Source organism: Microtus pennsylvanicus, chromosome 4 (genome assembly GCF_037038515.1).
Source record: "Microtus pennsylvanicus isolate mMicPen1 chromosome 4, mMicPen1.hap1, whole genome shotgun sequence".
Taxonomy (NCBI): domain Eukaryota; kingdom Metazoa; phylum Chordata; class Mammalia; order Rodentia; family Cricetidae; genus Microtus; species Microtus pennsylvanicus.
The window spans coordinates 136,296,958-136,312,839 of record NC_134582.1 but is presented as its reverse complement, the minus strand read 5'-3'; the positions used below and the strand labels follow the sequence as shown (position 1 = coordinate 136,312,839).

Sequence of the window (15,882 nt, the reverse complement as noted above, 5' to 3'; positions counted from 1 at the left end):
GGCCTTCTGAACAACGATGTTGAGTTATGCATGGGAGTTTCTTTTCCGGCTGAGTCCTTGTTGCTCTTGACTCCCGGGTGCTTGTTCTTCCTAGTGATCTACCCCAGCTCTCTGCTTTCTGTTACTGACCTGTGTTTTAACGTGGGTGCTCAGTGTGCTTGGCTTGAGATTGGGAGGTGGGGTGAATGGACGGGCACCTCTGGGTCCTTCTCATTTCCCTGTCAGCACCTCACATCCTGCCCCAATCATAGGTACCCTTGGCTGCTCCAGGAAGCACTGGAGCCCTGGAGCCCACAGCTGCTCACCCTGGGCTTCCTGTTTTAACTCAGTGAGTCAAGAGCTCTAGAGTAGTTGGTTTTTTTTTTTTTTGGTTCTCGTGTGTGTGTGTGTGTGTGTGTGTGTGTGTGTGTGTGTGTGTGTGTGTGTTTAGGAAAGGATCTTCCATCATGGACCTGGCCCTTGTCAAGTAGGCTAGGCTAGCAGGGAGTGAGCCCCAGGGTTCTGCCTGTCCCCACCTCCTCCAGGACAAGGACTGTAAATTTGCACTTGGTTTTTTACTGTGGGTTCTGGGGAATGGACTCAGGACTCCATGTTTGGGAGGCAAGTACTTTACCAACTGAACCATCTTCCCAGCACCATCCCAAGGAGAGTTCTGATGGTCTGGTTCACTGGCTGGCCCACAATAATGCCTCACTGTTTATGAATGTATCCTTTGCTTGGCTTAAAGATATATTAAGTTTATTTTTTTTCTTAACGCCTCAGTATGAAGCAGCTTTGTAAGGATACTTTTATGTGCCTTAATTTTAGGACCATTACCAATTGAATTGGGACTTACTTGTCTATTTTTTGTCCAGAATCTGTTTGCTATACCCAACTTTTTCCAACGTAATTGCTTGCTTACAGCGTGAATTTCCTCCAGGAATGAGGCTCCCTTCCCTCCCCCAACTCTCGGAAAATCACAGGCCTGTGCTTTACGGTGTTGGTGCTAGCTTGTCCGTGGTAGAAATGAGAAACGTGAAGGCACCTCTCCCAAGTAGAGCTGTATATTAGGAAACATTCCCAAAATGCTACTGTGCTTCGTAGTTGTCTGTAATAAATAATTACTCTGGAAATAAATGTTGCTTCCTTCATTAATAACTGTTGGGAGCGTTCAGATTGAATGGAGCCTGAGTGACAAGCAGAGGGACGATGACAGTTGGGTGACAAATCCCAGTTTTGACTGTGCGGTTGAAACCACAGCTGGTCTAATTATAGACTGCAGTACATATTCAATTAAATGTGCATTTTCAATTGATTCGTTATTTGAAAAAGGGAATTCTTTAGAAGTTTGTAACACAGCAGAGGCATAAATTTTAGTCTCTTAATAGCTCCTGCTGTGAACTCTCAACGTTGAGGCTAGCAGGAATGTAAAAAGGTCCTGAGTTTGGGAAATCTAGCCAGACTGCTGGAGTCTTGACTACATGGTCTGGATTTCAGATACAGTCTGCCCAGTTAATCCCTAGCAGTAATCTCACGAGGCCTGGATTCCCTTATCTGGAAAATGGGAATAGTGATAGTACCTATACTACCAAGTTATAAATATCAGATAAGATGCTGTTTCTAGAAACCTCAGTGTGGCATTTGGCAGGTATCTGGTATTAGCTGTGGCATTAATGCCAAGTATTAAAGTGAGTTCAGACAAAGCTGAGCTGAGACAAGCCATCTCCCTGGCTCCCTTCCTCCGTCATCATCCTTTGCCAACTCCCCTCTGTCCTCCCCCTTCCTTAACTCTTGAATTCTAATACGCTCAGGTCGTTTGGGCCTTGGTACGAACTAGCATTTGTACCAGCCCTCCCCAGCCTGCCGTAGCCTTCCTTCCATTGATGTTGACAACAGAGCTCCTTTATTTCCTGTCATATGTTAGGCCTGGGTGCTGTCAGGCTCTGTCCCCAATGGCTCGGCAGAGAGGCGATGCTGAGCAACACCTGTGTTTTGGGGGTGACTGGCACGGCATAAACAGAACCATGAGATCCTTCTCGGGGTACAGAGAGACCCAGCCAGTGTCTGATGTGTACGTTCTGAAAGTGTAAGATGGTGAGAACAGCTTTTTGATTACCAGAAGGCACTCACAAGTACGAAAGTGGCTCTAAGAGTTGATTCAATATTTGCAACCCTATAAAATGTGCCCTGAATAATATAACCAGTGCTTTCAGTTTGTTTGACTCCATTCTTATCTCCAAAAATGAAAACTCTTTAGATTTTTATAACATATGCTTATTCCTAAGAGATTTGGAGTTTTAATATAGTAGTGGCTAACACAAATCTTTTTGTGTCCTTCCATGAACATTATATAACCTACACAAATACATATGTAGTCTCAATTTAAATATCTATAAAGACAGAAATTCTTTTTAAATACTGAAAAGGGCTCACCGTGTAGTCCAGTGGTAGAGCACTTGCCTAGCATACATAAGGCCTTGGACTCCATCCCAACACCATATAATAATGATGATGACGATGATAATAATAATAGAAGAACAATAACAAACCATTGTCAGTTTTCTTTCCAATTTTGGGATGGGCCACATGGAATGACTGGACTAAAGTAGAATGCTAAATCATCAAATTTTAAAACTTCAAAACCCACTGTTCAAGAAATCTGCAAGCTCAGTCAGATGAAGCCCCACATGAAGTTAGCAAAGAAGATTAGTTTATCCTCATCTGAGATGGGAGCTCATTATCATTGCCTGTATCCACTGTGATTTTGAACTAGAAGCAAGCATCTTTCAGAGTATATAATGGCGAGGTCACAGACTAAAGGGAGTAAAGTCACCTGGGAAGTTGGATGAGCTTTAGGTTATAATGCTGAAGCTAATACATTTCAGTAAAGCTGATGAAGGACCACTTACCTTATGTACCCAAATGAAGAATTCCTACAGAAGAAAATAGATGCTCAAGAGACACGGTTGGAAACACATTGACTACTAATTAAAAGCCACTCTGAGTGCCGGCTCCACCGGATCACTTTGTTCATGGGTGGCTAATTCACCTGCCCCAGGAGTTGGAATAACTTGACAGGGAAGGGAGATAGGAAATGTAAAGCCTCTGTAAATGAAAGACAGTGTAAAAGAAAGATAAAATGGCCCCCAAAATTTTACTTTAACTCAGTATCAACCTCAGTTATAAAGGAAGAGAGCGAGCTAAGGAGAGGCTCGGTCTGTGAAGTGACTGCTGCATGTCACAAGCACCAGGACCTGGGCTCTGATCACCAGGATCCCGGCACCCATGTAAGAAGCCAAGGGTGCTGTGTGTTCCTGTAAACCACAGCAATGGGACCGGTAGATCCAGACAGGTCCCTGAAGTTCATTGCAACCAGCCTACCCAATGAATGATCTGTTCAGAGAGGGATCCTGTCTACCCAAACACATGCACGCCACACATGCACACGCGCGCGCACACATGGAACTACTTGAGGAAGACATTGAATGTTAATCTTGGGCCTCCACGCCCACATATGTGTGCACATTCCTGCACTAGCAAGTACACATATCACACAAACCCAGCACATACCTAAATCAATATATATGCACCCAAATCACAGCTCACTGCCCCTGCAACATGACTTCAGCTTCACACCCTTCAAGAAGCCTTTCAGCTCACCCCTATTCTGAGTTCCCAGAACACTCACTGTTTAGACTCAAGCATTTTTTTTTCCTTGGTTTTTCGAGACAGGGTTTCTCTGTGGCTTTGGAGCCTGTCCTGGAACTAGCTCTTGTAGACCAGGCTGGTCTCGAACTCACAGAGATCCGCCTGCCTCTGCCTCCAGAGTGCTGGGATTAAAGGCGTGCCACCATCGCGCGGCAGGCGAAGCATTTCTTTTAGTTACCTTGGACTTGAGGCTTGGGTTCAGATGCCCCGCCCATCAACTCTAGTAGGAATTCCTCCCTGAGGAATTGAGTGACACGGATTTCTCATTTCTGCGTGATGGTCCTACAGGTTCCTTGCTCCTCTCTATACCACACTTGGTCAACAAAAGTCTCAAACCCCAAGAGCTCCAGCCACCCAACCATCAATCTCTATGCCTGTTCTCCGAACCATTCCCTGCCAGCATGCATGGCACCTACAACTTGGAATGCAAATGGACTCTGCCCCAAAGCCAAGCCCCGTTTCTTCAAACTTCATTTTCTACCTTTTACACTGGTCCTTCTGGGCCCCTTCTTTTCTCTTTAAGCCCCTGAGCCACCAGCTCCCATGAGCTGTGTCTAAGAAAGTGTTGGAACCATCATCAGCCTTCAGGCTCCCCTGCTGATCGCCTTCACTGAGTCCAGCGTGCTGGGTGCCCCTACAGGAAGGATGGTCTCTTGAAATCAGGGTTGCTTTCTAAGAAACCAGCAGTGCATTAAAATACATGCCCTAGCAAGAAACTTATGGTTTTGTTTTTGCTTTTTGGACCCAAGAACCCTTCAGAGTACCTTCCATTCTACAGGAAGTACAGACGTTTAAAGTATTTTTATTGATATCAGTGGGGGAGAAAATAGCATGGGGATCAAGGGTGAAAACAACCAAGAAAAAAAGTCAGGGTTTTCACAGTCGTATGTCAGAACCACCCGTCACTTCCTGAGCTGTGAAGGAAATGGATTCTATGCTTTGTCCTCTGGAGTCAAACCTCTGCTCTTTGTTCTGTCCTTGAGCTAGTTTGACTGTGTAGCCCAGGCTAGCCTCAAACCTTCCTTCCTCTTCTTCCAGACTCCCATGTGGAAGTGTCCACAGCTGACTCCGCTTTTGCTCCTGACCCCATGGGAGCTTCTCATTCTCACATCACCCCATGAAGCTGTCTTCCTCCTTCCTCAGTGAAAGTCCTTAACTGTTACGTTCAAGCCCCATCCCAGTGTTTACGTTTAAACCCAATTCCTATGAGAAAGAAAAGGCCATATGATGTCAGCATCATTCTTCGGGTGCCCCAGTATATAAATGATACCTGTTAATTCAGCAAATATTTACCTCAGGATTTAAAATTCTCTTTCTCAGATAACACTTTTTTCACAGAGGAAGTTGTCCCAGAAATGGGGTCAGGGGAGTTCTGAATTGAGTGTCTGGAAGGGACGAGGAAGATAAGGGAGGAGGATGTGTCCCTGAGGGACAAATAGCCTTCAGGTCTGGCCCCCATGCTCCCCCTGTGCCACCCAGGCCAAGGGTGGGAGCTGGAGGAGTGAGGACTGCAGGAGGACAGAGTTCACGGTGGGAGGCAGAGGGTGGGCAGAATGCCCGCGTTCACCAGTACGGTGACGAGTCCAGTTGTCCTCATCAGGATGGTGGTAACCGGTGCTGTTTATTTTGTGTTTTTCCAGATCAATGAACTGAGCCATGTTCAAATCCCTGTCATGTTGATGCCAGATGACTTCAAAGCCTACTCGAAGATAAAGGTGGATAATCACCTTTTTAACAAGTAAGTACAGTCAGCGTCTCTGGAGCCTGCTCTGGCTGTGCAGAATAGGACTTTCTGTAATCACATAAATTTTTCAATGGGTGGGAGTAAAGTTTTGCTGGTGAAGTTAATCCTTGGTAAACATGGCCATCTGTCATATTCAGAGAAGCAGCAGCAGGCCCCCTGGGATAATATCCCTTTGCCATATGGCATATTGTTCCCTATGAGTATCTTATGTATTAGAAGTGATATCCTCATTACTATTTAAATTTTTGGAGCTGCAAATTACTTGGATTGTTTGAGCAGTTATGGACTTCTGTTCTTGTACACAAAACTTTGGAAACAGTGGCTTTATTTATAAAAATGACTATGTTATAAAACAGTAAATAATATAGATGTATTGTAACATATAACTGGATGTCATGTTTGGGCATTGCTAATATCCATCATGTAAATGGGATGCCTTTGATATCATTATAGAAAGTCGATTACATATTAGGCATTTCATCCAAAAACTAGAGATGCAACATGGTCCTTTCCTCAAAGGTCTCACAGCCAGGACAGTACCTGGAAACTGACACATATACAAAAGTAAACTAGTAATAAAGGGGTGTGCACAGTTTCTATCCATTGCTCCGCGAGAGCACAATGGAGGGGCAATTCTGTATGAGTGGGGTGAGCCCAAGAGTAGCCTCCCATATCAGAGTTAGTATGAAATTTTCTCCTCGTTTTCTCTTTGTTGTAGTATGAGGAATTGAACCTGGGGACTCACACATGCTAGGCGAGTGCCCTACCACTGAGCTACACCCCAGCCCTTCATGCTAGGTCTTAAGCAGGCTGTTGTTCTGTTGCAAACGTATGGGTTTGTTTCTCCCCATAATACTGTTTAGAGGTTAAGTTCATGAGTGTATAAATGAGAACATATGACTGCTCAAAGGAATAGTTGAGGGGAAGGTTTTTATTGTAGCTGTGAGAGAGAGTGCAGCCAGAGACATCTGGCTGACCCCAGAGCAGGGAGAGACAGTGGTACAGTGAACATGGTCGGTGGACTGAACTGGGCCATGGTGGGGGCAGGGGGAAGAGTGAGAGAGGAAGGCGAGAGAGAGAGAGAGAGAGAAGAGAGAGAGAGAGAGAGAGAGAGAGAGAGAGAGAGAGAGAGGGAGGATGTGTGTGTGTGTGTGTGCGTGTGTGTGTGTATGTGCGTGCAAGGGCCAAGAGAGCTAGCTGGATCACGAGAGCACATGGCCAAAATAGCAGGGTTATATGGAAATGGAAAACTGGGGACAGGAAGCCATGATCTGGAGAAGTTTAAGGTAGGCTGGAGTGGAAGAGCTGAGGGGAGCCATAGGTACTGAGTGAGCCTAGAGGCAATGTGTGCTTCAGTGTGCTGTCAGGCAGCGCCGTTAGCCATTTGTCCTGAGTTTCTTTTGGACATGTGGATTTGGAATGTGGGTCTTGGGTGTCTGGCCAGCTTGTTTGATGGCTGCTTCCACAGTAAGGTTGACACTGCTTACCCTTTTCACTGCCATTTTGTCTGCTCTTCCTTCATACACCGTTCCATACTGTCCCTCCCCACCCCTCGCCTTAGAGAGTGGCTGGCATTGTCAGCCGGGATGAAGAGTAACACAGTCTCAGTGTGAGACAGACAGCATTGTCAGTCTGTCCCCTCTGTTCTGTCAGATTTGGTTGGGTTGTACCTGGTCCTGTGGAGTCCATCTGTGCTTGCTGTGGGCAGTGAATTCTCGCCTTCCCTACCACGCACAGATCCGAGGGGCATCGGGAAGTCTGCTAACCTCCTGTCTGTCTGAGCCTCATTCCACAATGTGACCGTTGCAGGGAAAACATGCCGAGCCATTTCAAATTTAAGGAATACTGCCCAATGGTCTTCCGGAATCTTCGGGAGAGGTTCGGAATCGATGACCAAGATTTCCAGGTGAGCTGCTTTTGTGATATGGGTTTGCTCTATCAAATAGAGCTTGTGTTTCAGTTCTCATGAGAGCGTTTACATGCACAGTTTCAGTGATCATTCTGAAGTTAGGCATAATGGAAGTTTTTAAGGATTCTGCATGGTTTGATTTCAGTGAGATGTCTATAGGAAAAGACATGGATTTTCTGTGCAAAGAGACAGAGCACTTAGCTCTGTGAACACTGTCACTTCTAGATGCAAGTTTCTGTCAGCCACACTCTAGGGTGGGGTGTGTCATCAGCCCATGCAAGCGTGTAGGCATGTGTTTAATTCGTGCTTCTCTATTTTGGCAGAGGCCACTTAGGAACCTTTGGGATTGTGTTCTTGCTAATTTGCAGGGTTGCAGGTTGGCAAACTCTGTCTCCTTCCACATGATTCTCATCGGGCTTTGCTTTGTACCTCGCATTGCTGCACTGTAGGGGCCAAGGCCCTCTTGTCACCTGCAGGAACCTGCCAGCCTGCCGACTGACCGTGTACTAACAGGCTCTCACTTCTCTCCCTGCATGCGCACAGTCTCAATTGTGACTTTGACATGTGATGTGGGTTTTCAGTAGTGGCTGCTCCGTGGTCAGGTTTGTAAAAGAAGGCCTGCTGCTCTCTTAGCCCTTCCATTGCTGTGATAAGACACCATGACCGCAGTAATTTTTGGGGGCTTACAGTTTCAGAGGTTGAGTCCATGACCATCATAGCAAGGAGCTTGGCAGCAGTCAGGCATGGTGCCGGAGCCGTAGCTAAGAATGAAGCCGAGGGAACTAACTGGAAAGGGCATGGCCTTTTGGAACCTCAAAGTCTGTCCCTCAAGACGCACCTCCTGCTAATCTTTCTCAAACAGTTTCACCAACTTCAACCAAATATTCAGATACGTGAGCCTGTGAGGGCCGTTCTCATTTCAAACTCTGCACCTCTCATTGAGTCCTGAGCCTCTTGTGGTCAGCAGAGCCGTAAGTGCTAAGGGTTTTGTTTGGTTGGTTGTTTTAAAGCAGAAATCTAAGTTCTAACTTGTTGTAAGCCTTCTCAAATAAATACTTTCTCTAACTTGCTCTAAACTTAAAGCCTGCATCAAGCGCCACGTTATCAGTCCAGGTGATCTAACAAGGACAGTATTGCCACAGCTTGCTCCACGGTTTCTCTTGAGTACACTCATTCAGGCAAACTCTTCTCAAAGATTCAGCTCCTGATCCCACCCATCTTTGTTAAACATTTCTAAGAATTTCTGCCATGCTTCATTGTAGCAGCCTTTTTTAAAAATTCATCTATATATTAGTTTTTGCTTTGATTTTTGTTTTTATTGATTTCTATTGAGCTCTACATTTTTCTTTGCTCCCCTCCCTGCTTCTCCCCTTCAACCTTCTCCCAAGGTCCTCATGCTCCCAATTTACTCAGGAGATCTTTTTTAAAACATTTTCCCATGTAGATTAGATCCATGTATATCTCTCTTAGAGTCCTCATTGTTGTCCAGGTTCACTGGGACTGTGATTTGTACGCTGGTTTTCTTTGCTATATATTTTTAAACGACTTATGAGTGAGTACATGTGATAATTGTCTTTCTGGGTCTGGGTTACCCCACTCAAGATGATATTTTCTAGCTCCACCCATTTTCCTGCAAAATTCAAGATGTCATTATTTTTTTCGGCTGTGTAGTACTCCATTGTGTAAATGTACCACTTTTTCCTTATCCATTCTTCTGTTGAGGGACATTTAGGTTGTTTCCAGGTTCTGGATATGGCAAACAATGCTGCTATGAACATAGTTGAGCACATGTCCTTGTGGCGTGGTTGAGCATCCTTTGGATATATACCCAAAAGTGGTATTACTGGGTCTTGAGGAAGATTGTTTCCTAATTTTCTGAGAAATCGCCACACTGACATCCAGAGGGGAATGCTCCCACCAGCAATGCAGGAGTGTTCCCTTTTCCTCACAACCTCTTCAGCATAAGTTGTCATCAGTGTTTTTGATCTTGGCCATTCTTACAGGTGTAAGATGGAATCTCAGAGTTGTTCTGATTTGCATTTCTCTGATGACTAAGGATGTTGAACATTTCCTTAAGTGTCTTTCAGCCATTTTAGATTTCTCTGTTGAGAGTTCTCTGTTTAGGTCTGTACTCCATTTTTTTTTATTGGATTATTTGTTCTTTTGATGACCAATTTCTTGAGTTCTTTGTATATTTTGGAGATCAGACCTCTGTCTGATGTTGGGTTGATGAAGATCTTTTCCCATTCTGTAGGCTGTCATTTTGTCTTGTTGACCATGACCTTTGCTTTACAGAAGGTTTTCAGTTTCAGGAGGTCCCATTTATTAATTGTTTCTCTCAGTGTCTGTGCTACTGGGTTATATTTAGGAAGTGGTTCCCTGTGCCAATGCGTTCAAGTGTACTTCCCAATTTCTCTTCTATGAGGTTCAGTGTGGCTGGCTTTATGCTGAGGTCTTTGATCCATTTGGACTTGAGTTTTGTGCATAGTGATAGATATGGGTCTATTTTCATTCTTCTACATGTTGATATCTGGTTATGCCAGTACCATTTGTTAAATATGCTTTCTTTTTTTCCATTTTCTATTGTTTGCTTCTTTGTCAAAAATCAGGTGTTCAAAGGTGTGTGGATTAATATCTCAGTCTCTGATTGGTTTCATTGGTCCTCCTGTCTGTTTTTATGCCATTATCAGACTGTTTTCAGTACTGAAGCTCTGTAATAGAGTTTGAAGTCAGGGATCGTGATGCCTCCAGAAGTCCTTTTATCATATAGGATTGTTTTGACTATCCTGGGCATTTTGCTTTTCCATATGAAGTTGAGTACTGTTCTTTCAAGGTCTGTGAAGAATTTTGCTGGGATTTTGATGGGCATTGCATTGAATCTGTAGATTGCTTTCAGTAAGATTGCCATTTTTACTATGTTAATTCTATCTACCCAAGAGCATGGGAGATCTTTCCACTTTCTGGTGTCTTTTTCAATTTCTTTCTTCAAAGATTTAAAGTTCTTGTCATACAAGTCTTCCACTTGTTTGGTTAGGGTTACTCCAAGATATTTTATGCTATTTGTAGCTATTGTGAGGATGATGTTTCTCTGATTTCTTTCTCAGCCCATTTATCATCTGTGTATAGGAGGGCTACTGATTTTTTTCTTGTATCCTTTTACATTACTGAAAGTGTTTATGAGTTGTAGAAGTTCCTTGGTAGATTTTTGGGGTTGCTTATGTAAACTATCATATCATCAGCAAATAGTGAGAGTTTGACTTCTTTTCCAATTTGTATACCCTTGAGCTCCTTTTGGTGTCTCATTGCTCTAGCTATGACCTCAAGAACTCTATTGAATAGATATGGAGAGAGTGGACAAACTTGTTCCTGATTTCAGTGGGATCACTGGGAGTTTCTTTCCATTTAATTTGGTGTTGGCTGTTGTCTTGCTGTATACTGCCTTTATGTTTAGGTATGTTCCTTGTATCCCTAATCTCTCCAAGACTGCGTCCCCGGCACCCGGCCGCCCCCACAGCTAGCTTTACCCGAAATAATTACACAGAAACTATATTCTTTTAAACACCGTTTGGCCCATTTCTATCTAGCCTCTTCTAGGCCAGTTCTCGCACCTGGATTAGCCCATTTCTTATAATCTTTGTAGCATGATGAGGTGCGCTTATCAGGAAAGATTTAGCATGTCTGACCTGGTGGCTGGCTGCATCGCGTCTGGCCGGGAGAGAGCTGCATGGCGTCTCCGACTCAGCTTCTTTCTCCCAGAATCCTGTTCTGTTCACTCCACCCACCCATGTTCTAACCAATAAAATGGGCCAAAGCAGTTTCTTTATTTTTTAACCAATGACCTTCCTCCATCAATATGGTGGATTACATTGACAGATTTTCATATGTTGAACCATCCCTGTATCTCTGGGATGAAGCTGACTTGATCATGGTGGATGATGGTTCTGATGTGTTATTAGATTTGCCAATATTTTGTTTAGTATTTTTGCATCAATGTTCATGAGGGAGACTGGTCTGTAATTCTCTTTCTTAGTAATGTCTTTATGTGGTTTGGGTATCAGGGCAATTGTAGCCTCATAAGAGTTTGGCAATGTTCCTTCTGTTTCTATTGTATGGAACAATTTGAGGAATATTGGTATTAGTTCTTCTTCGAAAGTCTTGTAGAATTCTGAGCTGAAACCATCTGATCCTGGGCTTTTATTGGTCGGGAGACTTTTGATGACTATTTCTATTTCTTCAGCAGTTATAGGTCTGTTTAATTTGCTTATCTGGTCTTGATTTAATTTTGATAAGTGGTATTTATCCAGAAAATTGTCCGTTTCCTTTAAGTTTTCCAATTTTGTGGAGTACAGGTTTTCAAAATATGACCTGATGATTCTCTGTATTTCCTGTGTGTCTGTTGTTATGTCCCCCTTTTCATTTCTGATTTTGTTAATTTGGATATTCTCTCTCTGCCTTTTTGGTTAACTTATGTAAATGTTTGTCTATTTCGTTGATTTTTCTCAAAGAGTCAACTCTTTGACTCATTGATTCTTTGTATTATTTACTTTGTTTCTATTTTGTTGATTTCAGTTCTTAATTTGATTATTTCCTGCTGTCTAGTTCTCTTAGGTGAGTTTGCTTATTTTTGTTCTAAAGTTTTCAAATGTTCTGTTAATTCACTAGTGTGGGATTTTTCCAGGTTCTTTATATAGGCACTTAGTGCTATGAACTTTCCTCTTAACACTGCTTACATTGTATTCCATAAATTTGGGTATGTTGTGTGGTCATTTTCATTGAATTTTAGGAAGTCTTTAATTTCTTCCTTTGTTTCTTCCTAGACCCATTGATGATTCAGGTGAGCATTGTTTAATTTCTATCTGTTTGTGGGCTTTCTGGAATTAATATTGCTGTTGAATTCTAGTTTGAAGCCATAGTGATCTGATAGGGTACATGGGGTTATTCCTTTTTTTTTTTTATCTTCTGATGTTTGTTTTGTTACTGTGTATGTGGTGAATTTTTGAGAAGGTTCCATGAGGTGCTGAGAAGAAGGTATATTCTTTTATGTTTTTATGGAATATTCTATAGAAGTCTCTTAAGTCCATTTGAGTCATAACATCTGTTAGTTCCCTTATTTCTCTAGTCATTATTTTTTGTCCGACTGACCTGTTCAGTGGGAGAGAGGGGTGTTGAAGTCTCCCACTATTAGTGTATAGGGTTTAATCTGTGATTTAAGCTTTAGAAGTATTTCTTTTACATATGAGGGTGTCCTTGTATTTGGGGCACAGATGTTCATTATTGAGATTTCCTCTGGATGAATTTTTCCTGTGACCAATATGAAATGTCCTTCTTTGTCTCTTTTGATTGATTTTAGTTTGAAGTCTATTTTGTTAGATATTAGGATAGCTACACCCACTCTGGCCTAGGGCTCTAGCTCAGTTCTGCTTCTGTAGAGTTCACTGCCTCAGGCCTGCTGTCTTCATCTGTATTTTATATCCCAGACACAGCCTCTCCTCATCCTCCCCTTTGAGTCCCCCTCCCCCATTACCTTCCTTCCACCCTTCAATTCCCTCCTCTTCTGCCTCCATCTAGGAAAGGGCAGGTCTCCTATGAGTATTGATAATACATGGCATATCAAGTTGCAATAATACTAAGCACTTCTCCATATATTAAGGCTGGACAAGGTGACCCAGTATTAAAGGCAGGGTCCCAGAAGCAAGTAAAAGAGTTGGAGACAGTCCTTGTTCCCACTGCTAGAAGTTTCATAAGAGGTCCAAACTACACAACTGTAACATATATTCAGAGTGCCTAGGTCAGTCCCATGCAGCCTCCCTGATTGTCCGTTCAGTCTCTGTGAGCCCCTATGAGCCCAGGTTAGTTGATTGTGTGAGCCTTCCCATGGTGTCCTTGACCCTTCTGGCTCCTATACTCTTTTCTTATCCTCCTTCACAGGAATCCCAAACTCTGCCTAATGTTTGGCTGTGGGTATTTGTAGCAGGGTTTCTTTTGGATCCAACCAGTTCCCAAATCTTGACAGAGACTTATTATTAGTTGTGAATGCTTGGCCTTAGCTTAGGCTCGTTTCTTGCTTGCTTTTATGTCTTAATTTAACCTGTTTCTCGTCATCTATATTTTGCATTGGGGTTGCTTATGTAAACTATCATATCATCAGCAAATAATGAGAGTTTGACTTCTTCTGATTTGTATCCCATTGATCTTCTTTTGGTGTCTTATTGCTTTAGTTAGGACCTCAAGAACTATATTGAATAGATATGGAACCTTGTCTTGTACCTGATTTCAGTGGGATTACTGGGAGTTTGTCTCCATTTAGTTTGATGTTGGCTGTTGGCTTAGAACTCACACAGTCTCATCAGCCCCCAGAAGCTCCACCAGCTGGGGATCAAGCCTTCCACACACGAGCCTTCCTGGGACATTTCACATCCAAAGCCCACAACCACCTAACATACATAGACAAATGTGTGTGTGTGTGTGTGTGTGTGTGTACGCATGCATGGTAATTTCAGATTCAATCTGACTACAGTACCTTAGTATGTGTTTAATTATATGATCGGTTTGTGATGTGCTCAGACTGAGTCACAGTTTTCTGATTATTATAGGTCCATGTGGTCCCCTGTGCCTGCTTGCTTTCTAGATTCTTTTAAAGATAACTACTTTTTCTGTATTTCTCATACCTCAAGCCATGGCCTCTGCCATTCTGATTTCACTCAAGCTATTTGATTCTACATGTATCTATTTGTGCTCCTGAACATCACATTCTATCTAAACATCCCAGACGTCTCCCCTAATCAGTAGTTCTGGGACTATAATCCTGTGCCATCCCGCCTGGCTTAATGCACTCAGGACAGAGCCATAACTTCATGCCTGTTAGGCAAGCACTCTACCAACTGAGCTACAGCCTTGGTTTTGAAGCCAGGGTCTAGACATTCTTGGGATACAGATGAAAGAATAAAGCAGTCGAAAGATGTTTAATTTGCTCTGAGAAAAATCTGCAGCCTCCTTGCTAGCCTTGCAGGATATTGGGACCTCTAAAACTGTCCTGTGAAGTCAGATGGAAGCTCCGGTCTGCTTGTGAGCTTCAGAGAGGACTGCCCACCAAAAACCAAGAAGTTGCCCAGGATGGAGCCTGCACTGTTCAACCTAAATACAGGGCACAGTTGAAACCAAGCCTCTTGTTCATTGTGTTGGATAATACCAGGTTTTGTTTTCCCCCACTGCGCCTCCTGAATTAGAATCCCTCATTATTCACGTTTGATGCCCTTTCTTCTTTGTGTCTGCAACAGAGAATTCTAATTTTAAAAATAATTCATTTTAAAGGCTAACATTTTCAACTTCTGATGTTCTTGTTTTAAGTGTCAAGCTCTAAGTTAGAGAACTCCCCAGTTCACTAAACTTAGGGAATGGGGGGATCCCACCAATACATCTGGGATGTCAACTCTTTTGAATGAAGATGTTTTCAGTATACATTCCTCAAGCCGACTTTAAACTGTATGAAGAAGAAACTGTAGTCTTGATTGCTACAAGATCAAGTAGTATTGATTTCCGGGGTACCCTTGAGAGTTCTGGAAGAAAGAGAGAGGGGCAGGGGCATTTATGCAGTGCAAACCAACTGGGTAGAGAGGGACCCGTGGGAGACACAGATGGGGAATGGCCACACACACGGAGAGTGTGGCAACAGCTCTGAATGCCTCACCCTTATTCTGCATCTAGCAAGCAGGTCTGTGGTTCTTGTGCAGGAGAGGAGAAATGTTACAAAGTCTGTTTTTGGTTTTAGTGTGTGTGTGTGTGTGTGTGTGTGTGTGTGTGTGTGTGTGTGTATGTATATATATATATATGATTTGAATGCATGTGTGTATGTGTGTATGCATGTGCACAAACATGCAGAAGGCAGAAACTGATATCTGATATCGTTCTTAATTGATAACTACTTTATGCAGGGTCTCTCACTGAATCTGGAGCTCATTGGCTGCCCCAGGAACCCCGTCTCCACCTTTTGAGTGCCGAGACTACAGTGGGCTACTGTACCCGTCTGGCTTTATGTGATTCTATAGATCCTAACTTGGATGACAAGTACTCTATCCACCAAGCCATCCCCCAGCCTCTGAAACCTGGGAGTGGGCTGGTAAATAATTTTTAAGAGATTTATTTTTGTTTATGTATATTTATGTATGCCATATGAGTGCAGGTATCCATGGAGGACAGAAGAGGGCATCAGGTATCTAAAAGCTGGAGCTCCGGCCCTTGTGATCCACCCTGCATGAGTGGAAAGAGCAGCCAAGGGCAGCTGGAACTCCAGACCATCTCTCCAGTCCTCCTCTTACCCCATACTACCTTTTAAAGTTAGTGCAATGGTTCGTGAGAGGTAAGAAAATGGGAGGCTAGGAGAATCCCAGTGTTTAGAGAGGAAAAGAGAACCAAGTCGTTTGTCACTGACAGAGAACAGCTTCACACAAAGAAAGTCAAACAGAAAAGTCAGGGCCAATGGCCAGTGAGAGAAAAGGAACAGCACCAAAGAGGAGCTGCTGCCCAGCAACTCAGAGAACAGGTC

At 43.3% G+C, this 15,882-nt stretch overlaps 1 protein-coding gene across 2 annotated transcripts in view; it reads left to right on the top strand.

The window, feature by feature from the left end:
* Pip4k2a (phosphatidylinositol-5-phosphate 4-kinase type 2 alpha) overlaps window positions 1-15,882 on the top strand; it is a 160,841-nt gene that overhangs the window by 87,404 nt on the left and 57,555 nt on the right. The window contains exons 2-3 of one of the 2 annotated variants that reach the window (XM_075970594.1): window positions 5,328-5,425; window positions 7,241-7,337. In XM_075970594.1, coding sequence (XP_075826709.1) covers window positions 5,328-5,425; window positions 7,241-7,337 — 195 coding nt within the window. The remainder of the gene's footprint in view (window positions 1-5,327; window positions 5,426-7,240; window positions 7,338-15,882) is intronic. The other variant, XM_075970596.1, reaches the window with a different exon arrangement.